A 22,464-nucleotide genomic window follows, 5' to 3' on the forward strand; every position below is an offset into this window, starting at 1 on the left:
TTCTGCGAATGGCCACCCTCAATCCCCAAATGCTCAGCCCTGTGTGCATCGCTGCATTGCTCCAGTACCACATCCCTGGCCAGGCTTAGGTCGTGTTACTGTTGTGCTTCTTTTGCTTTGGGGGCAGAAAGAGGCTTTTGTGTCTCCCAGTTCCCAGAGCTGCCTGGACACTGGGGTGAACTTGCACGTTGCTTTTGGTGGTGAATGCTCTCTGTTAACGTGAGGGGAACAGAACGACAGGGCACCCAGCAGAAGGAGTTAAAACCAGATGGACAGAGCTCTTTATTGCAAATTCCAAAGTAAAAAGATGTACAGTACAAAGGAACTCAATGTTCAGACATGGAGCGCCCGTCCCACTGCTCTCCCCGGAGGCATTCCTCCTCCCTCCCACCCCAACCAAGTTCCATCCTCCTCCTTTCTTCATGTAAAACAGCAGAAAATAAAACCTGGAGGTGACAGGGGGAGAAACATTGTTCAGACCAAGCTGGGAGCAGAGTGAAAGGACCAACCTTAACCAAGCAAAGACCAACAAATATTAAAAACTCCTATCCGATGAATAATTTGGATCAAAATTCTACCAGGAGAACTGATTTCAAGGTGCTCCCTTGCCCCTTTGCCCTGCAACAGCTCCTGGTTAAATCCTAACTACCCTGGAGAAGCAAAGCACAGAGCGTGTGTGCATCTCAAACCTCAGCCCCCGCTGGGGCCAGGCAGCAATGCCGTGCAGCAGGACCCTTGGGGATTCTATGATCCTATGGCCCTGTGCCCTGCGTGGGTTCAGTCCTCGCTGTCCCTTTGTTACCAAATGTGGGATCTGAGCTCCTGGAGCGAGCAGGGAGCAAAGAGGTGGAAGCACCCAATGGGTGGGTAGTGGGCACCGTCCTTGGTTGGGTGTCACTTGCTCCGGAGCTGTCCAGCCACACCGATGCTGCACAGCCAAGGACAGGGAGTGCTGGGGACATGGGCACGTAATGCCCTGTGGCCACCAAGCCCATCCCCAGGGATGTCCCCAAAGTGGCATGGGACAGAGCTCCCATCGGGAGGTGATGGACGAGCATAACCCCAACATCTCATCATGGTCATTGCGTTAACATCAAACCAAAGCAAAGAAGACCCTGGAGGAAGCATGGAGAGGACAAACAGGCAAATAACTGGGACACCGAGACAACCCGACCTTGTACAGTGAAAAGGGTAACATTTATTTTATTGTCTTTTGGCTTATAGTAACGTAATCCTTAGTCATGTTGGGTAAGATCATTATGAGCCACCATGCAATTTCTAATACACTAATCTTCACTATTGATCTTTTACAGCTTTAACAATTTATTTTTTATTTTTATTTTTTTTTTGCGGCGGAAAATTAAATAATCCAAACTCGGGTGTGGCCTCTAACATCATGGTTTTATTTTAATTTCTCTTCTCCTTTTTTTTTTTTTTTTTTTGTAGTTCAACATTGGCTTCTATATTTTTAAAAAAAGGTGAACAGGAAAAGTGAATAAAGCAGCTTAAATTGGTATTTCCTTTTTGCCCTTCCCCTCTGCTCTTTTACACAGTAACAAATGAACCAAAAAGGGAGGACTTAGACATGGGGGGAGGGAAGAGAGCTACTTGCTGTAGTCTTGGCTTTTTGGCTACGTCCTTTTCATCGACAACAACGCCCTCAGCTTTGTTCCCATAACCCTGAATCTGGAATACAAATCCTGCGTACGCCTTTGACTTCAGACATTGATGTCCTTAATGCTTTTGGACCAAAGTTTCCCCTCTGTCCTTGGCTTCACCCAGTGAAGATGTCCAGAAATGCAGATCCATTGGCTGCAGCGGCTGATGGAAACGAAGAGGTTGAGAACGCACCCAAAACCCTTCACTGAGCCAAAGAACAGTGGAAGAAACCCTTCGTTCCTGTTCCTTTGCCACCAACTAACGCCACCACCGGCCTCTTGCGTTTAGTACGGATCTGATGTTTTAAAAAAATAAAGATATATACAGAGTTTGAAGGGGTTTTCTTTCAAAGGAATTGAGTAGCTGGATGGAATTGCCAGCATGAACGCTAATCGCACCAAGCTTCACCTGCGAGTCAATAGCCCAGCTTAAGAACAATTATGAAGTTTAGCCAAATCTTGCATAGAAGTGGTCGACTTATTGCACATTGGAACCCAAAAATATATACTTTTGCTGTTGCAAAGACCATTTGCAATAAAGCTTTTTTTTATTTATTTAAATCTATTTTTTTTGGGGGGGGGGTAGGGTTTTGGTTTTTTGTTGTTTTTTTTTTTTCTTTGGGGGACATTTACTGGCTATCTAAAGTCTAAGGAAAACAGAAAGATATTAAAAAAATAAAAATAAACATGGACAATGGCATAAGCCAGAAGCCATTCTATTATTTTTGTAGTTCTTTGTATTTACAAAAAGGCATGCCGATAAAATAAAATGATATATTACAGTATTTATAATATTCTCTTAAAAAGTTCAACCACACTTTTCAGCTATTTTTTTTTTCTTGTGCTGTTTACAATGTAGCCTGTACATATGTATGTTTTCTCTGTTTTATTATACATCATATCCTAGGAGCAACTGGGGCAAGAGCTGACGGGATAGAAAAGGTTCCTCGCCGTGTTCCTGGGGCGGCAGAGCGGCTCCATGGCCATCGCCATGGGTACAGCGCTGGGTACCCTGCTTGGGCCATGGGATGATGCCAACCTCCGTCCTCCTGCTACCGCCAGGTCCTGGTTCTCCCACTCTTTGGGGTCCCCTTGGTTCGGCCCTCAGCCATCACCACCCTTCCTACCCCGGAAGAAAAAAAAACCCCATCCTGGCCCTGAAGAATGAACCCCCACTGAGCGGTGGTTGAGCGCTGAGGACGCCACGAGAGGCCGCGGTCATTAGGAAAAAAAAGAAACGTTGGGACTTCTCCTCTGTGGCATCGGTTGCTGCTGCAGCGAGAAGACTAGGCAAGAGGTAGCTCTGATTCCTACCCACCCTGCAGGGCCGTTCGAGTTCACCACTCGATGGAAGTGGAAGAAATGGGAAGGAGGTGAAGGCACCTGGCGCCCGGCTCTCCCTCCGCACCCCCGGGCTGGTGCTTTCCCACTGACCACGGGCACGTGCTGCCTTTTGTTTGAAACAAACGGGAAAGAAAAGAAAATAAAAGAAAAAAAAAATCCAGAACAACCAACAAGAGAATCGTTGTGATAAAAATCACTGCGGCTACAGAAGCGAGAAAACCAAACCGTGCTGCGCCAACACGCGGAACCGACGGAGGAGGAGGAGGGGCTCAGAGCTCCCACCCATCCCCTCCACCCAACGGCCATGGCACAGCTGAGTGATGCCCCCCTCCCCAGCCCTACTGGGGGCTCCCCTCCTCTACCAGCCCTCAGCACTTATCCCTAAATTCAAGAACAAAACAAGTGTGTCTATGCTGCAGGATGGAGGCAGAATAATAATCAGTGTTAATGGCGACTATTGCAGGATACAAACCAACGTGCTGACTGCTATCCAAGCCCTAGATTTTGGTTTTACAGTGACAAGAGTAGAACAAGCCATTCCCAGTTCTTAACGTCTCCCCTTGGACTGGGTCCAGAGCAGCATTGAGTTGAGTTCTATTTCGGTGTGCAAAAAAGATGGCTGGATGGGAAAGAAAGACACGTCGTCAAACATACACACACGGGTTTCATCTGCTTGTTTCATTTCTTTTTTTTTTTTTTTTTTTTTCCTACTGGCAGGTCTATGAAAGATTGCTAAGAACGGGTCAGTACCGGTGAAGGGCACAATTATTGTTAATCTCCAAATACAGTGTACGGTAAGTCAGTGGAGTGCCTCGAATTTATGGCTTAACACACTGCTGTGGACAGATTACTGAGTGTCTTGTGGTTTAATGGTTCCTCATGCATGGTTCCTGGTCACGGCATGCCATCATGCAAATCGTTTCTATGCATTGAACGAGCACTTTTATTTTTGGGGGCTCAGCCTGAGCTGGTTCCAGGCTGAAGGTTCCCGATTACCCCATCTCCCAAACCAAGTAAAGCCCATGTAGAAAGTAGAATGCAGATAATAAATACCAAATAAACTATGACAATTAATTCAATGGCATGGGCTAAATGGGTGGTTAGTTTCTTTTTTTGTTGTTTTGCTTGTTTTCACTTTTTTTCTCTTTTTTTCTTTTTTTTTTTCCTTTTTTTTTATTTTTATTTTGCTGCTTATCTAAATGCAAATCTAGCTTTGCATGAACAAACCCTTTAACGTCGTGACTTCTGGGTTTTCTTTCAATAATAACCAACAAAATGGGAAAATAAAATCCATTTTTTGGCTGCTTTGGAAAATATATGAATCCCAGCAGCGGGTTTTGTTTCTCTGTGTGTGTGTGTGTGTGCGTGCGTGTGTGTGTGTGTGTGTTTTATTTCGCTTGTTTGTCCTAAGTTGCATTGACTGATGTGGAACATGCAGTATCCACCTGCCCGAACAACAGAAAATCCATATATTTTTTCCTGTTTTGTTTTAAATGTTTGTTCACAGGGGTCCTTTAAACAGGTGGAAGGTCACTGCTTTAGATGCAACGCTGTCACACAGGAAGCAGACTATGTTTGGTATAAGATCTTCGGGTTAAGTGTCTCCACAGCTGTTCTGTATGGATATAATTTCACCAAGTTTGTAAACAATCTTTTTTTTTTTTTTTTTCCGCTTGCAAATATAGATATATTATTTTATTTTTTTTTTCCTAGATCTGTACAATTCTAGCGTTCTGTCTCAACACTTGGATTCCCTGACGTCTTTTTGCCTTTTCGCTCGTTCCCGTCTTCCCTCCTCCGCCCGCTGCTGCTTCTCCTTCTCGGGTTTGGTGACGCTGTCGTAGGACGGCAGCGACGCGGTGGAGGGGGTCCCTTCCTTCTTCTCCCTGTTCGTTCCTCCGTTCTCCATTTTGGTGGGGACGGGTCTCCGGCTGATGAACCCCCGCCTCGCCAACCGCGACCTGTAAGCCCTCTGCAAAACCACGGCCGACACCTCCTCCTGCTTGCGCCGCAGCGTGGTGGTGATGGGCTCGTAAGACACTTTGGAAGGGTTGGAAGCCACAAACCTTTCCTCCATCTGTTGCCTCAGTATGTCCAGCTCTCCGCTGTCCCCCAGGACGCGTTTGGTGAAGGCAAACAGGATGTCTAAACAGTGGATCCTATCTCCACTTACCATAGGGAGGTCCATGGCGATGAGTTCGATGGTGTTGGGCTTTGGGACGCGCAGAGGATGTTCCAAAGCGTCGGCGAAGTCCGCCAGCTTGCTGTACTCTATGAACTGCGTGGCGTCGGGGTCGAACTTCTCCCAGATCTCGTAGAAGGTCTCGAAGTCGTCCTCGCTCAGCGGGTCCGCGCTCTCCTCCGTCGCCACGCTGAAGTTCTCCAGGATGATGGCGATGTACATGTTGACCACGATCAGGAAGGAGATGATGATGTAGCTCACAAAGAAAAATATCCCCACCGAGGGGTTCCCGCAGTCCCCCTTAAAGCCGCTCCCGGGGTGTTCCTTGTCCAGGTCGCAGTCTGGAGGCCGGTTTAGGATGGGCAGCAGGAGGCCATCCCAGCCGGCTGACGTCGTGATCTGGAACAAGCAGATCATGCTGTTGCCAAAGGTCTCAAAGTTGAACATATCGTCGATGCCAGCCTCATGCTTGACGTAGGCGAAGTTGGACATGCCGAAGATGGAGAAGATGAACATGACCAGGAACAGCAAGAGGCCGATGTTGAACAAGGCAGGCAAAGACATCATTAAGGCAAAAAGCAAGGTGCGGATCCCTTTGGCTCCTTTGATCAAACGCAGGATACGTCCAATACGAGCCAGGCGGATGACTCGGAAAAGAGTGGGGGATACAAAATACTTCTCGATGATTTCAGCCAGGAACATTCCTAAAGAAGAAGAAAAGGATTGGGTTTTGTCAGCGTGCTTGGGCCAGCCAGGTTCGAATGACCCTTCAATTGTATTTATGTAACTTGCCTTTGTGAGGTTACAGGTATCTCACAGATTAGCCACTAAAAACAAAAACTTGTTGGAGGAAACCGCTCGATTCAATACCCAACCAAACAGAAAGCAAGACTGCAAATCACATGCTGATGTAGGAAGTGCTGCAATGCTATTTTCAGTGGTTAGTAAGCATTATAACATTCCAAGGAGGTGAGTAAAAAGTCTGTTTTTAAAGATAAGGAGAGTTATTGTTAAGTGTTTCAATCCATACAACAGGAAATGAATGCCAGGACAGAGGGAGGAGGGCAGGCGAAGGTCTGGGCCTCATTGCTGCCAAACCCTGCCACAGGTAAAGGGAGAAGCCAGAAGTCCGGGTACCTACACATTCTCTGCGAACACCAAGAAGGAAAAATGGGCATTGCACTCACCCACAATGGACAGAATCACAACCACGAAGTCAAAAATGTTCCACCCAATGGTGAAGTAGTAGTGCCGCAAGGCGAACATCTTCAGCACGCACTCGCAGGTGAAGAAGATGACGAACACCAGGTTGATCCAGTAGAGGATGTCCTCCATCTGCTTGCTCTGTGTGTCCGTCTCCACCATCATGGTCACCATGTTGAGGCAGATGAGCATCATGATGACGATGTCAAATGCTTGCTGAGTGACAAAGTCAAAGACAGCTCCCTGAATGCGGTTCTGTGCAACAGGAGAGAGGCCGTGAGCCAAACAGGTTCGAACAAAAATCTGCCATCGGTCAACAAACTGCTTTGCTGTTGGTAGAAACACGGATGAGGACATTGTTTCTCAGTACCCTTGGAAGCTTTCAAGGCACACTCTAGCCACAGATCAATCTGTCTGTGGGAAAGGTAGGAAGATGCTATTATTTATATCCCAAGTGAGCAGCCCTATTACCAGCAAATCTCGTTCTTTGGTGGGAGCAAAGGCAGGCTGATGATTCCATTCACAACTGGAGGAAGCAGCCAGGTCTGCCTTGCAGCAGCGACCTCAGGATGACTTACCCATGGCATTACCTACAGAACTCACCATGCAAAGCCCTTCACAAAGCAGGAAATGTGCCTACGTCCTGACTGGTGTAACCGACATGGCCCAAGACCCTACTCTAGTGGTAAGAGGAGACAAGAAGATGGTGATGTGCTGTCCAGCATGAGTTAGAACAAGGGATGCTTTTGGAGCTGACGCTCCTTTGGAAGTCTGTTCTGCATTTTTTCCCTTTCTAACGTACTCACCAGAGGTCGGGGAATTGGCTTTTGAGGCTTCTTGGAGCCCAGTTTTTTCATGGCATTGTAGTATTTCTTTTGTTCTTCTGTCATGAAAATATCTTGACCTCCAAAGTAAAGGGGCAAAAGGAAAACTGGTTACAATCAGTTCAAGCACCAGAAGGGAAAGGAAGAACACAGCAGCAAGTCATGAGGATACCTGCCATATGGCAAGTTGGTGGCAGCTATTTTAGACAGCAATAACTTACACTAATACCCAAAATGTACCAATTTTCCCTTAAAGAAAATGGAATATTTTTTCCTATAGAACTTTACAGTGTCATATCCTTCCCCATCCCCTCTATCTCATTTGTGATGAACAGGCAGCAGAGGTGTCAGAGTTCTTACTAAAACTGAAGCCATTTAGAGAGTGCTCCATACATGCAAATCCTTAGCTTGACTCGCAAGGAAGAAAAGCAGAGAAAGAGATTGAAAATGACGGTGGCAAGGAAGACATCTTACTTCAAGCCTATACGTTTCAGACAAGGAAAAGCAAATAAAAAACCAAACACATGCAAATTTATTCTAGGGAGAAGCTCCATCTAGGCAGAGCTCTTATATAAAGCTTTGGGTTGCCTCAGTTCACAGTGATTCTGCAGCTCTCAGCGCTAAGAGGGGTGGGTTGTGCCAAGGATGGAGCTCCTGGGCCTCAAGATGCAGAAAACCCCATTGGCGTGGAGAGTCAGTGTTCCTTCAATGGGTCTCGACTTCCACAAGCAAACAGCGAGCACTTATCTTTTTCTTTTGTTGATTGAAGTTGTCGATGATGACACCAATGAACAAGTTCAGAGTGAAAAAGGAGCCGAAGATGATGAAGATAACAAAATATATGTACATGTAGATGTTGTCCTCATATTTGGGTTGCTCTTCTTGCTGAATGGGAGACGAGAAAAGAAGGAAACGACATTTCAAAGACATCTTACCCATGGAATCAAAACAAGATCTTTTTTCAGTCTATTTTTAGGCAACCAGGAGTTTCCCTGCCCCTAATAAAGCAACCAAACAAATGTTCTTTGGGGGATTTGCTTCAGCATCTTTTAAACTCACCACAGTAACACCAGCAAATGAAAAACCACGCTATAACGAAATGCAATACACAATATAAACACAGCTCTACAATTTTTGCCCTTGATTTTAAGAAAGCAAAATATCAGTGTGAGCTGCTGGGGGGTGGGAGTGCTTGTGGCCATGCAATGTACCTTTCTGGAATCTACTGCTGCATACATGATGTCCATCCAGCCCTTGAATGTTGCCTAGCAAAGAAAACACACGTTCCCTTAGACAGAAATCACTTGAAATAAAACCAAACAAGTCTGACTTGTGCCAGCTATGTCATGGATACCTTGGCACTCTTAACGTCCCTTTATAAATTAACTCATAGATTAAATGAAAAGAGCAATATTGAAGTAACATTAAGTAATATTTATGTGCAAGTTTACTGTCAGCCCATGGATGACGGGGTACAATCTTTACAGAGCGGAGGAGCCGGGGCAACTTGCTGTGCTGGGAGACCCACATCAGTCAAAAGAATGAACGATAAAACAGGGATTCTACCCCCAGCCCAAAGTTGGGTGGATTCCATGGGACGCTCTATTTCATGGAGAGGGGGAAGCAGTCAACAGGCAGAGAACATATGAGAAAAAGTCTGCTTTTACCACTACTGTGCAGGAGACGAAGGCAACACTTACCACTTGCAGAAGAGCCAGGTATCCTGCCCCAACGTTGTCAAAGTTAATTTTCACATTCTTCCACCGAATCTCAGTGGAGTTGGGTGGCATCAGCGCTTCACAGTCTGTCTTGTTGTTAACAACTTCTATTTCAAAGCGATGCTCAGCTGATTCATTAAAGCAGTAATGATATTTCCCGGCAAACAGGTTAACCCCCATAATGCTGAAAATCAGCCAGAAGATAAGGCAGACCAACAAGACATTCATAATGGAAGGGATAGCGCCAACCAAGGCATTGACAACCACCTGTGTTGGAAGGGGAGGGAAAAAGTTTCAGTACAAAACACGAGGCTGGAGACGGCAAACATGACTACAGCACTTTTTGGGGGGGGGAATAGGAGGTAAGGCCACGGACAGATCAGTGGCATTGACTCCACGCAGAAGTTGGCAGTGAACTTATTCCAAGCGGTGAAAAAAAAAACCCTTCGTAAATCCACCTCTGGAGCTCTGTTTTCCAAATAAAACAGGGCAGCGTGTCGGATTTGCTGGGTTTGCTTTTTGGATTGGTCGCTTCTTTCGGCCAACGATCGTTCTTTCCCATCGTTTTAATCGCCCAAAAAGGGAGAGGGGGGCATTAACGAGTGAGGCTCATCGTGCTCTCACATTGGCTCCTGACTGCAGCCCTCTCAGAGCACACCTGAGGGTGCGTTTGCTGATGGATTTGGTCTCTCTTGGCCGCCAGGGCCCTTACGGCCATTCCCCACTGTCAAACAAGGCTGTGATCGCGTGGACGCCCGCTTCCAGCTCCCACCGAGGTCACCACCCAACGCGGCGCCGACTTCGGTGGCAACAGGACCGAGGCAGAAGTGCTCTGTTCGCAAAGTGTCTGGGTGACTAAGCAAGGCCAACCGTGTTGTCTCAAGCAGACAGCTGAGCATGCAGCTAGGCAGGCTCAAGAAGACTGAAAAGCCATGTTCCTCCCTCCAACGGCAGCAAACACAAGGACGGCAGTGGGCACCATCCCCTGATTTTAGCCTCTCCTCATTTGGGAGCACCGTGTCCTTCAGCATCCCTGGCCACCACGTGAGCAAATTGAAGCTTCCAGGCTTTTTATAGAGTTAGGGCAGGAGGATGTTAAATCTTCTATTACACGCTCCTAATCCTTTAATAGAGGAGCAGAATCTAAACTGTTTTTACCCCTCTGCCTGACCTTGGGCACACAGAGAGCAACACCACTGCTCCCAGCACAGCAACGTGGCCCTGTCCCACCAGATCTGTTTGCTGGATGCAGTCACTGCATATGCAATGAGCTCTGCAGCGAGGGCCTGTCCTCCAGCATGGAGGAAAACTGATGAACGCAGCCATCCAGGCAATTAGCAGCATTGCAACAATTAGCAAATGACATCACGAGTTCACCCCTGTCTACACAGGGTTAAAAAGGCAAAGGTTAGAGCCTGGCCCAGAGATAACAAGGCTTTGCTTCCATTCCCCTTTAGTCCAAATGGGATGCGCTCCAGCACAGCATCGTGCCTTTATGTTCTAAGATTCAGATTTCCACTTCATTGCATCAAAAAAAAAAGCGCTATACTCTCCCAAAATAAATTTATACGTTGTTATGTATTATTGCAGGACATTTATATGCCACTGATAAAGATCCGAGTGAAGGAACATGGCTTTCGTGTGCAGACTGAACACTGGCAACTGACAAAAACGCATGCACGTTTCACAGCACTACTGTCAGACTCCCTGAATAACTGAAGAGCAGAGCAAACTCTTTAAAATGCAGATTACTACGGAGTAGAGAAAAGCAAAGAACTACATTGTACGTTTCCTTTGCAAAGGCATTTCCAATCTCTGGCTCTGAAGGATGGTTCTGGCTGGGCAGTGCAGCAGCACTCGTCTTAAAGTCAAAAAGAAAGGAAAAAAAAACCTTTGGTTTTCGGTAACTGAGGTCACTGGGCAGCGGTCAGAACTCAGCATCAGTTTCGCTGTCATGGAAATCCCCAGCTCGAGGAATTTCCTGACTGTGCATAACAAATCACCGCTTCTCATTGGGTTTTTTATACCCCTGGGCTTAGTGCTATTTCCTATGTGCCCACAGCAGCCGTTCTGCTGAGCACCATGTGCTAAAATGACCACATGCTTTCGTGGCAATAAAACTCACTGGAACAGCGCTGGCTGTGCGCTAGGGGCAAAATCCTTCTGTCCTGATGAGATGCATCACAGCACTATGGGCTTAAGGGGACAAAAATGGGGACAAAAAGGGACAGATGTGCCCAGTGGGTGCAAGGAAGGGATGAGGTGGCACCTGGATACCTGGAGTCAATGGAGGAACTGTCATCCTGCATTGTCACATTGCATCGTGAAGCTTAGCGTGAAGCTAACAGAGCCTGGTAAGGTAAAAAAAAAACAACAGGGAGAATGCATCGGGGAAGGGATAACCCTCTTTGGATTTATTCTCTCATTTGTTTCCATCACTTCCTGCAGAATTTGGGAATTGCTCATTGGTTCGTGGCCTCTTTTGTGCTGCAGTTTGCACTCAGTTACAGCAGAGCAAATCCAAAGGAAATCAGAACAACTCAGGGGGGATTGCTCCAGTCAGACCATGCAAAAAAACCCTGAAACTGTGCAGATGCTATTCCTTTAGCCTTTTTAATTTTTCAATATTTTTCCCTATTCTTTTAACATATATAACATAACCTTAGCTCTCACAATCTCTCCCATTGTGAGCCAATTGGGATTTAGCAAAAAAGACCTGAATTATTGACCTAGGAGCAACTGGGAAACCCATCCATATGGCACACCCTTCACTTGCATGCAATTGTTCTGCACGTTCTTAAGAGTGTTTGAATCTCAAATGGAAAAAAAAAAAAATCAGCATCAAAATATCAATATGAGTGGGAAAGCAGTGGAAGACACCGAAATAATTTCGAATCATTTCAAATCTGGCTAACAATTTGAGGAAAGCTTGTTAAGTTCAATGCTTTGCTTGTGCTTCGTGGCACGGTGACAGGACAGGGGACCGTCAAAGCATGGTAAAAGGGAGGGAGTGAAAAGGGAAAAAGCTTCACTACCAGACAAGGCTTCCAGTCACCGCCAGACTGGACCGAGAACAACAAGGTGCAACAAGAGGAATTAAACCATTTTTGCAAGCAGCCGAGCTCCCCACTGGTCCCTTCCTGGAGCCTCTCACCCCCCTGCATTGCATTTTTTGGCAGCCCCTCAGAGATTCTTTCCATCCGACCCCACCAAGAGGCGGTGGAGAGCCTGGGGTGGTTCGAATTCTGCTTCTTTGCACCTGGTGATTCTCCCTAGATAGAAGAGTTACAGCTGAGAAGCCCCCTCGGATGCTAGAGGTCAAAGCCAGGCTCAATGAGAACAGCCAAGTGTTAACATCGTCTACAAATGGCACGTGGTTGGGGCCGGTCATTAATGTAATGAGGCAGCTGGATGCATTCTCCCTTTCTTAATTGGGGAGTGCGCAGCGGTGGGCAGGGTGGGGGACATCGACGGTCGAGGTGATCGAGTCAGCAGCTGCACCACGCTTCTCTTTGGAATTCTCTTTTCCACCCGTTTTGATCAGTTCTAGCATGCGTAAAAAAAACCGCTCCACGGGCATGCAGAAGGATCAGCTGCTAATGGCATCTTACCCTCATCCCCTCAAATCGGGACAACGCTCTTAAAGGCCTCAAAGCTCTTAGGGTCCTAAGGGACTTTATGGCACCTAGTTCCGAGTAGCCCAGGGCATTAGCTATAAGGCTGACTAAAGAGACCTACACAGAAAATAGAAAAAAAGAAAAAAAGAAAAGAAAAAAAAAAGAAGAAAAAAAAGGAAAAGAAAAAGAAAAAAAAAAGAAAGAAAAAAGAAAGAAAAAAAAAAAGAAAAAAAAAAAGAAAGAAAAAAAAGGTTCCAGACTGTTAGCACGAGTCCCCTAGCCCTGATTGCCCAACCCCAGCTGCCAGCCTGGGCGGCCCCCATAGAGAAATACCGAAGACATGACACCAGCTGCCTACTTCACTTGACTGAAACGACCTGGAAGGAAATAATGCGGTTGAGAAAGGCAATCAGAAAAGAACATAGGGGAAAGAGAAGTGAGAGAGAGGCAGAGACACACAGACGGAGAAGGGGTCTGTCGGAAGGAAGAGCCCAAACGGATGACAAAAACCTTACCCTCGCCCTGTACTGTCTGCAGGATCCCAGCGGCTCCCATTAAATTAAGCCAGACAAATGTTAAAGGTACCTATGAGAAAGAATACAGATAAATACACACACTGCACCACCTGCGCTCCACTTGTACAGCAAGCAGCCGGGCGCACGCTGAGCTGGCTTCTGGCGGAGCGGCCCCGGAAGATGGGAGCACTGAACGCAGGGCACGCGGTCACGGCGGCTGATCCCAGTTCTGGTGGCTCAAAACCCAAGCAGCACTGGGGAAACATCTCCGGGGGAAGGTTAGGGTAGATTCGCATCTTACAGATGGGCGAAATGCAGGATTACATGGTTGCTCAGGCTCCAATCCCAAAACGACGCCAGCACTGGGACTGGTTTATTTCTATCCCCTTTTTCAACAAAGACAACCCATTCTGTTTAGCAGCCTGGAATCAGCTTCAAGCTCCGCACACGTGAATTTAGGATGAGAGGTAACGGCCTCAGGTTGCACCAGGAGAGGGTCAGGTTGGATATTAGGAAAAATTTCTCCTCCAAATGAGCACTGATGCATTGGCACGGGCTGCCCAGGGAGTGGTGGAGGCACCGTCCCCAGGGGGGTTCAGGAACCGTGGAGATGTGGCACCTGGGGACACGGTTTAGTGGGGATGGATTAATGGTTGGTTGACGATTTTGGAGGTCTTTTCCAACCAGAATGATTCCATGAGTTCCTGACTGCCTTTGGGTGCAGCCCAGGCTCTCACTGCATTGACCAGAAGCTTGGAAGCATGGGGCCATCTCCTTTTGGAGCTGGCACGAGCCTTTAGGGCAGTGCTCCAATCCCCAGGCGAGCCCATGGGAAACTCTTTGGATTGGATTACGCATGACTCGGCCGTATGCAAACAGCATCTACAGACACCATCCCATCAGCATCCCACTACCTTCCATTTTTGGCTGGCATCACGTTACAGACACAGATAAGAACAGATATGTCAATCTTTTGTAAGGAAAACAACAAAAAAAAGACATCAGTATACAGCAACAAATAATGGAAGAACATGAGACCTCCTCTAGGAAGTGTGTTTCGGTGGGTTTTTGTTTGTTTTGACCCTATTTCCCAGAACAGGGCATTTCCTATTTATCCTTTTTTTAAAAGTGGACCTTAAAATACTAACATGAAATTAATTACAGAGACAATCCTCATGAAACAACACATGCTCCAGGAAAGAATTCAGGACCAGATTTCAAACGCATACACACGCAGGGGGAATTCCTGTTCTCCGTTCCGGATTTCCTTCACCATATGTGACAATCCTCTTCCCACCTGATATATGAGACCAAACCAAAGGCTCAGAGGGGTGTAAAGCCACATGTGCACCATCTGACCTAAAGAATCATCTTCTGGTATGATGGGTTGGAAAGGCTCTTCCCCTCTGCGGGTCAAGCACAGCATCCAGCACCACAAGAGCTCTACCCATCTTTCCAACAGTGGTTGACGCCGCCCAGGCAGCAGAATAGGGATGTATTTTCAATCTCTATGGCAAAGGGACGTTGGAAAGAATTACAAAATTTGCTCGTGGCTGCAGGACACAGATTTTGCCTTGCTTAACTCTGTGCGTGCTTCGTGCTTCTTCTGTCTTTGCATTTGCACCAAAATACTACTCAATATCAAACTGCTACAATACGAGGCAACTGGGCTCTTTGGGTTTCCCATGTGGTTTTGGGTTATTTGCTTTTTGTTTTAAGGTTATACTGATGAAAAAAAAATGCCAAGGGCATCCCAAGGGTTTAAATAAAGCCCTCGTGAAACAAATCCAGCCTACACGGGATGGGACCAAGGGCAACACAACCCTGGTACACAGACATCACATCAGGTGGGGACTGCACAGAAAAGTGAGAACATAAAAATTACGTTGGAAATAAGCAGAATGGGGAGGTTCATAAGGAATCACCCAGAGAATGGGCTAAGGGTGAGACCAATGTCAAATGGTGTTTGGAGGTTATGGGGTCTATGGATACAGAACCATGGTGTTTTACTCCCTATATAAAATACAGACATCACTGAATCCATACTTTTAGAGCTTCTTCCCCTTAGGATAACGCCTCGTTCCTGAGTGTGAACCTATCAAAATGGCAGGGAAAGGCCTAAAGCTTTCATGGGGCCTTTCCAGTGTTATTCTCTTGCACACTCCAACAGAAGACACAGCAGGCACCGATGGTGGACCAAAGGAATCCCAGATTGACTGAAAAGCAGAAGCCTTCATGATTACCCAGAACAAGACTCTGTCTTCACAATTACACCCAGCAAGCTTTAGGGATCAGAGGAGGAGAGTTATTTGACAATGCTACCAAACCTGAAAAATAACATTCAAGAGCGTTGTTATGATGCAAAGTCTTATTCTCTATTTTTTACGGCTGCCACCGCGTCACTCCACTCAACCCCATCGACATCACATTAGAGAACTTGAAAAAAATCATGTTTAACAGGTACAGGATACCCCGCAGAGCTGAGGTTTTGTTGAGTAACATTCAGCCTTGGCTCATTCATTTCAACATCAGCTTATTCTATAGCTTTCAGCATCTCAAATTCCCATTTATTTTTTGCGGACAAAAACATGCAAATTTCCCACCTATGGTAGCAAGCAAAGAGAAATTTACCCTAAGCACTGCGAATTCAGGCTCCTCACATGGATCACTGGCACTGCACTTGCTCATTCCCTGCAAATCTATCACGACCACATACGGTGAAATTTGTAAATGACACTTTGCTCGTTCCCAACAGCTGGAATTCAACTCACAACACGAAGCGTAAGGACTGCGAGTGCTATCTTTGCTGCTGGTCTTCTCTGCAATACTGCACCCCAAAGGATTTCGTTTTGTGAAACCCCCTCCTCAAAGCAGAACAGAGGAATAGGTGGCAGCTAGCATTGGTTCTCATGTTAACACTTGTACTTCATCTTAAGGCAGTGACAGAGATAGAGTTATTTTCAGAAAAGAAGAGTTACTTCTTCGAGATGTGTGTAAGAAGGAAAGGTGTTAAGGGGAGCAGAGCTTTTTGTAAGAAAAAAAGTAATATATATACATATATATATATATATAAGTCAGTTTTCCACAGGAAATGTAGACATCCTGAGTCACTTCTGCCCCTGAATTCCAAGGATAGTTCCTCCACCTACTCAGAAATATTTCCAGAGTGATCATGTTGCTGAACAGCAACTTGGCATCAATGAATCATATTCAAAATGTTCCTTCTCCCAACAAGAGCCTTGGAAGGTTTTTAGGGTTTTTTTTTCATTCTATTTGCTCTTGGGGCACTCACTACAATGCTGCTTCACAACTGTATATGGCAAAATGTTTTTAAAGGAATCAAAGCACTTGGGATCCCAAAATTGCACAGGAAACACTCTCAATACTCAAAGAGCTCCACCCTTCAACGCATTTTGGAAACACATCTGGGTTTGAATCCACACCAAATGCATGACTCAGTTAGGACATTTCTCAGGAGAAAGCATTACCCCAACATTCTGCCAACTAACATTTTTTTTTCCCCCAATCAGAAATAAGGAGGAGAGGATACATACGGCCACAATGAGGAAATCCAACCAGCACCAGGCGTTGGTGAAGAACTTGACGAATCCATAGGCGCACCATTTCAGCAACATCTCCAGGATGAAAATGTACGTGAAGACCTTGTCTGCGTACTCCAGGATGGTCCGGATGGTTTTCCTCTGTTCTATGTAAATATCCTCAAAAGCCTGAGGAATAACCAGGTACTTCTGTCATTACACCAGATTTATTCCACGGGTCAACGTGGTAATCCAGAAGCTCATTCAAACAATACTGAGATGAGCAGTGGGATTACATTCCTTACACAGTGCAATACATCTGCTCTAGTAGTTGCATCACTACAACACCAAAAAAAGAAAGAAAAAAAAAAAAAGGAGAAAAAAATATTTCTGGATAAATAACCCCGCAAATAAAAGAAAAATCAATAACCTCAGTGCTCTACAAATCCAAACTGGCCGAGTTCACTGAAAATCAGATTGTTATTATGAAAATATGCATGTAAAAATACCATGCTACTTCTATGGGACACTAATTGCTACGGATTTTTGTCCTAAAACTTTGAGTAACGTGCACTGTTGTTGTGTAACCTCTCTAAACACTGCTAAACACTGCACTGGGAATTCAGACAAACACACAGCAGTGACTTGTATCTACGTAGTGCCAGGAGCTCAAGAAACTCTGCAAGGATGGGAAAGCGGCGAAAGGGATATACAACCACCCTCATTTGGTAACGTGGAAATGCATCAACTGTCTCAAATTAGTACATTTCTACTCAAAATACAGCCAGAACCCAGACGTCCAAGCTCAGCGTTTTCATTCTTGGTTTAAACTAAACAAACTCACTAAGAAAGACTTTGGTACAGTACCTACCACAACAGAGCTCTGTTGTTTTCTGAATAAGAACCATCACAGTTTCCTTTTTTCACCAAATACCCTACACACAGTTTTCCCAAGTAGATGTCCCCTAGCTACACGTACTTCTGTTTGTCACTTACCAGAGCTCCACTGCTCAGTAGGATCATAAAGATGATGAAAGTCTCAAACCAGTTATGCTCCACGATCAGGAAACACGTCTTCCTCAAGGTCCACCAAGACTTCCCCAGCCCCTCCTCAATATTGACCTGACAACACTTACAGCGCTGCATGCAACCTGGAACGGGGATAATGCACAAAGAGGCGTGAGCCCCAAATTTTGTTGGGCAGTGGATGACATAATGTAAGAACGTAACATTTCCAATGTCTAGAATTGATCTGGATGCCCACAATATTAAACATGATGAGTTTCAGTTAAAACTCTGTGTGTTTTTGAGGTTTTTAGCATTACTTCCATCATTTCTGTATCTGGGCACCTGAATCAACAAGAATTCGTGAACAGGTTAAGCTCGTTATATTTGGTGAGAGAACCATGCACTTGACAGGACAGGAACGGAGAACCTCCCCATAGAACAACCTTGAACCATTTACAATTTCTTTGCCATGGGAATACTTGTAATGGATCAGCTGCTGAAAGACATTGAGGCCAGTGACAGAAAGCGGAGGGAAAAAAAAAGAAAACAAAACCAGAAGCAAATTCTTCTGCTTCTAAATACTCAATGCATTAACTGTGCAAAAGATCAGCTTTCTCTACCAGAAAGTCAGCTAGATCTCAGCGATGACAGCTACACCTCCAAGGCCCTCATCCTGCAAATGCTTCCAGCCTACTTCACCTGTGATGGAGGGCCCAAGAAGGCTCCCAAAAGAAGCTGAAACCCAACCCCAGACCCAACCTGAAGGTAAGCTTACAGCAGATAAGGGTCCCAGTAACAGCTCAGAGGTTCCATCCAACTCAACGTACCTTCAGTGAAGCACGCATCCGGGTCCAGATACTCTTCTGGTGCCTCCACAGGGACTTCTTCCACTTCAGGCTTTATATCAATGGTGCTGCCTTCAGAGGAGCTGGTATCATCCAGTTTCTTGAACACAAAATAAAACCCATTCCAACCTATAATTAGCTCCCACCAAATACCGAAGCTCACAGTGACTCAGCAAGTCATTCACTTCATTTATTGTAAAGAAAGCTGTTTCCTCACTTGACCTCATTAAGATCGTGACCCAGCTTACATTTCATGTCAATAGGACGGACAGACACCTCATTCAATTGGTCCCTTTACTCACATATCCAAACGTACTAAGTAAATACAGAAGAATGAATGGTTCTCCATAAAGCAACTAGCACAAGAAGCTTCTTCTTGGGTGCAAGACAACATCATAATGCAAACAGAAGTTTGGTGCTGGAACTATCTAGTTCTCCCTCCCAAGATGCTTCCAGGTGCTCACACGCCAAATGACAAGGATGGATAATTTGTGTTACGACATACCTCTTTGCTGCCATCAGGATCCGTATCGCTGCTGAAATCTTCTGTGTTGAGATTTTCAAAATCTGATTCCCCGACAGCAATGGGCACCCGGACGGTGAGGTTGGGGTTGTTGATGAAGGACATGTGGTCTTCATCGATGATGTATTTCTCCACGCTGCTCCCAATTCCACTGGTCGTGCCATTGCCATTCTTCTGATAATCGATGTCTCTGTGGATATCAGCCCCTGTGTGGTTGGCAATGCAGTTCACCTTCTTGTCATACAGCTCATCCAAAGGTTTGACCTCATCTGCCTCTCTCTGCTTGAAGTGAGCCTGCATGAATTCACGCACTTTCGCCTTGATCCAGGCAATGCCCTTCTTGATGCGAATCACAGAGATCTGCAGGTTGTTCATCTCCCCATCATCGTCCGTTGCTGCCAGGTTGTCTGCACTGAAGGAGCTCAGCAACAAAGCCAGGAACAGGTTCAGCACCTGAAGGAGAAGAGGTCACGCTTGGCAGAGCCTACACATGAGGGCAAGATTTCCACCTTGGGCCTATCTAAAGCTCAGAGGAAATGGGCTTGCCCATTTCCCACATCTACTGGTAGTCCCAGGGCTGATTTTCTTTAAATCCCTTGGTAAGAAGCAAGTCCTCTGAGATAAGGCTCAAATGCTGCTTGTAAGATATGCAGCCATTCACGCTGCTTCACTCTTGCTTATGTTTTCCTCCATAGACTTTTCTTCACAAAATACAAGTCTAGAGAGAAACATCCTGATCCAGTCTGACCTCCCACATGACAAGCCGTGCCACTTCAACAGCCCTTTCTTGCGTACAATTATGCTGCAGGATTGAACTAGCAGATTTTAGAAGATCTAACCTTCGACCCTATTTTAGCACTTCATGACCTTCCTCTCCTGAAATTTGAAAAGCTTTTACTGCAAACTGCTTGGATGCTGTTTTTGTGGGCAATTGGCTAAGGCCAAACAAAGCACAGCCTTAATATCGTTCTACCGAAGTCAACAGGACCATTCATCCATCAAAGGCCATGAAGGACCCCAACCAAGCTGGAAGAGACTCCCTAGACTTTCGGTCTCTCCATGTTCTGCCCCAGCCCTGTAGTCTCCCCAGGCTCTACCCCACCCAGAGGAAAATGATAAAGACCATCAGTAACCATTTACTGACCACTAAATTTCCGATGACCATGACCATCATGAAGACAATCAAGCACATGGCCTGTCCTGCCACCTCCATACAATCCCACATGGTCTCAATCCATTCCCCACACAACACACGGAAGACAATAAGGAAGGAGTGGAAGAAATCGTGCATGTGCCAGCGGGGTAGCTCACAGTCCGGATTGATCTTGCAGACACACTCCTTGTAGCTTTTGCCGAAGAGCTGCATGCCCACCACCGCAAAGATGAAGACGATGATGGCCAACACCAAGGTCAAGTTGCCCAAAGCACCCACTGAGTTACCGATGATTTTTATCAGCATGTTCAGAGTGGGCCAGGACTTGGCCAGTTTGAAGACTCTCAGCTACAGAAACAAACAGAAAAACAATACTTAATTTCCTCATTTAAAAAAAAAAAAAAGGGCACAATCAGGCAGAACTTCATAAACCAGAGCCATCAAGTATTTTAAGCAATCATAAGCTCCTGCTCTTGCTGCTGAAGTCACTGGCAATAGGGAACGCTTAACTCCTCCGTCAATTCAACCTTGTGTACTCTGTACTTAGTTATTCCCCCACATCCTGATCTCCATTTGCAAAGGAAAAACTACACATACAGCCTAGCAAATTTGACTTGGTAAATTATCTCAAGAGATCACAGAAAATAAAAGGTGCGTTCTAATGAGGTCAGTCGACATTTGTATTAAGAACTCTACACCAAGACACCACCAAGTCATCCCTCACTGCATATACACAATGAGCTGCTGCTCAGATTTCATACAACGTAAGAGCAGCTGTGAAGAAAGAAGACCAAAAAACGATACAACTCCACACACTGTCTTCCCCAAAAGTAGAAGAAAAAGGGAGTTTTAGGGGGAATCTGCCTTTACTTTAGATAAGATAGCAACGCTCAGAAAGGATTGAAAGATGAATACCAATCGGAAAGATCGCAGCACAGAAAGTCCTTCCACGTTCGCCAGACTCAGCTCCATTAAACTGAGGGAGACGATAAATCCATCAAAGATGTTCCAGCCTTCCTGGAAATAATAGTAGGGATCCATGGCGATGAGCTTCAGGAACATTTCTGCTGTGAAAATTCCCGTGAAAACCTTGAGTGTTGAGGAGAGAGACAGAGAAAAGAAGGGGCACAGATTCACTTCTGTCCATTTTGTGATCTTCAGTCCTCATGATGAACCTTCAATTCATCATGACAGTTCAAACACGGTCTATTCAGCGCCGTGAGCTTGCCCCCAATTTTCAGCTTCACTAGCAAAAATCTCACTGACCTACTCAGGCATACCAGGGATTAATGGATGTATTTTTAAGTAGTAATACATATTGTCCAGGTAGGTGCACCCAACATGTCCAAGTTGCCACAGACTGGAGGTTCAGATGGGAGAGGGGAGGTTCAGGTTGGGTATTAGGAAACAGCTCTTCTCCAAAAGAGTGGTCAGGCACTGGCACAGGCTGCCCAGGGGGGTGCTGGAGTCACCGTCCCTGGAGGCATTCAAAACCTGTGTAGATGTGGCAGTGAGGGACGTGGTTAGTGGGCATGGTGGGATGGGTTGGGGTTGGTCTTGGTGACCTTAGTGGTCTTTTCCAACTTCAATGAGTCTATGAATATTTACCAACGCTGTCTTACCAGATTTCCTACGGAGAGCACGTGTTCAAACTCTGGGGTCATAGGATGGTGTTCCATGGCCATGAACAAAGTATTGAGCACAATGCAGATGGTGATGGCCAGGTCAACAAAAGGATCCATGACGATTAAGTTCACTATCTCCTTCAGCTTGATCCAGTAGGGGTGGCATTCCCAGATCAAGAACGTGTTGGCAAATTTGTACCAGCACGGGGGACACTTCCTCTGGGACTCCTCCAGCTCTACAGTTACAAAAGAAAAAAGCAATAGAGTTCAGCCTTCCCCTCTACCACTGCCGGGTCTGCCTGACTCTCAGCACGGCAAAAACACTCCCAGCCTTGCCGTTTTGAACCTCTCTCACGTCTCTGCTTGCACAATGAGTCAACGTTCTTGCAGCAAAGTTGCATTTTGCCTTCTCTTCAGCAACACCCAAAATCAAAGGAATAAATCCAGGTTGTGTGGCGATGGCTTAATACAAAGAGTTAACACGCAGTGGAGTTGATGGCCATGGCCAATCATGCAGACCACCAGGACGAGCTCAAACTGTTTTAAATGAAAGGATATATTTACCTCAGAACCAACTGAGGTAAAATGGCTTAAATAAAAGTTGCAGATTCTAAACTGCCTTCGGTGCCAGTTTTTAAATAACTTGAAGTTAAATGAATTCTGTGCTGAACGCGGGCATGATCTAAAAGAGGAAATGCGTGACATCACGC

The 22,464-nt window shown here is 45.8% G+C and overlaps 1 protein-coding gene across 1 annotated transcript in view; it reads right to left on the bottom strand.

Moving 5' to 3' along the window:
• Positions 1,424 to 22,464, bottom strand: part of SCN8A (sodium voltage-gated channel alpha subunit 8) — a 54,064-nt gene continuing 33,023 nt past the window's right edge. The window contains exons 14-27 of the mRNA XM_021379110.1: positions 21,752 to 21,990; positions 21,045 to 21,218; positions 20,121 to 20,477; positions 18,959 to 19,429; positions 18,436 to 18,553; positions 17,597 to 17,751; positions 16,616 to 16,789; positions 12,541 to 12,663; positions 8,912 to 9,196; positions 8,423 to 8,476; positions 7,959 to 8,096; positions 7,194 to 7,298; positions 6,372 to 6,642; positions 1,424 to 5,888 (exon numbers count right to left, since the gene is read on the bottom strand). Of these exons, the coding sequence (XP_021234785.1) occupies positions 4,741 to 5,888; positions 6,372 to 6,642; positions 7,194 to 7,298; positions 7,959 to 8,096; positions 8,423 to 8,476; positions 8,912 to 9,196; positions 12,541 to 12,663; positions 16,616 to 16,789; positions 17,597 to 17,751; positions 18,436 to 18,553; positions 18,959 to 19,429; positions 20,121 to 20,477; positions 21,045 to 21,218; positions 21,752 to 21,990 (3,812 nt within the window). The 3' untranslated portion in view covers positions 1,424 to 4,740. The remainder of the gene's footprint in view (positions 5,889 to 6,371; positions 6,643 to 7,193; positions 7,299 to 7,958; positions 8,097 to 8,422; positions 8,477 to 8,911; positions 9,197 to 12,540; positions 12,664 to 16,615; positions 16,790 to 17,596; positions 17,752 to 18,435; positions 18,554 to 18,958; positions 19,430 to 20,120; positions 20,478 to 21,044; positions 21,219 to 21,751; positions 21,991 to 22,464) is intronic.

Source organism: Numida meleagris, chromosome 32 (genome assembly GCF_002078875.1).
Source record: "Numida meleagris isolate 19003 breed g44 Domestic line chromosome 32, NumMel1.0, whole genome shotgun sequence".
Taxonomy (NCBI): Eukaryota; Metazoa; Chordata; class Aves; order Galliformes; family Numididae; genus Numida; species Numida meleagris.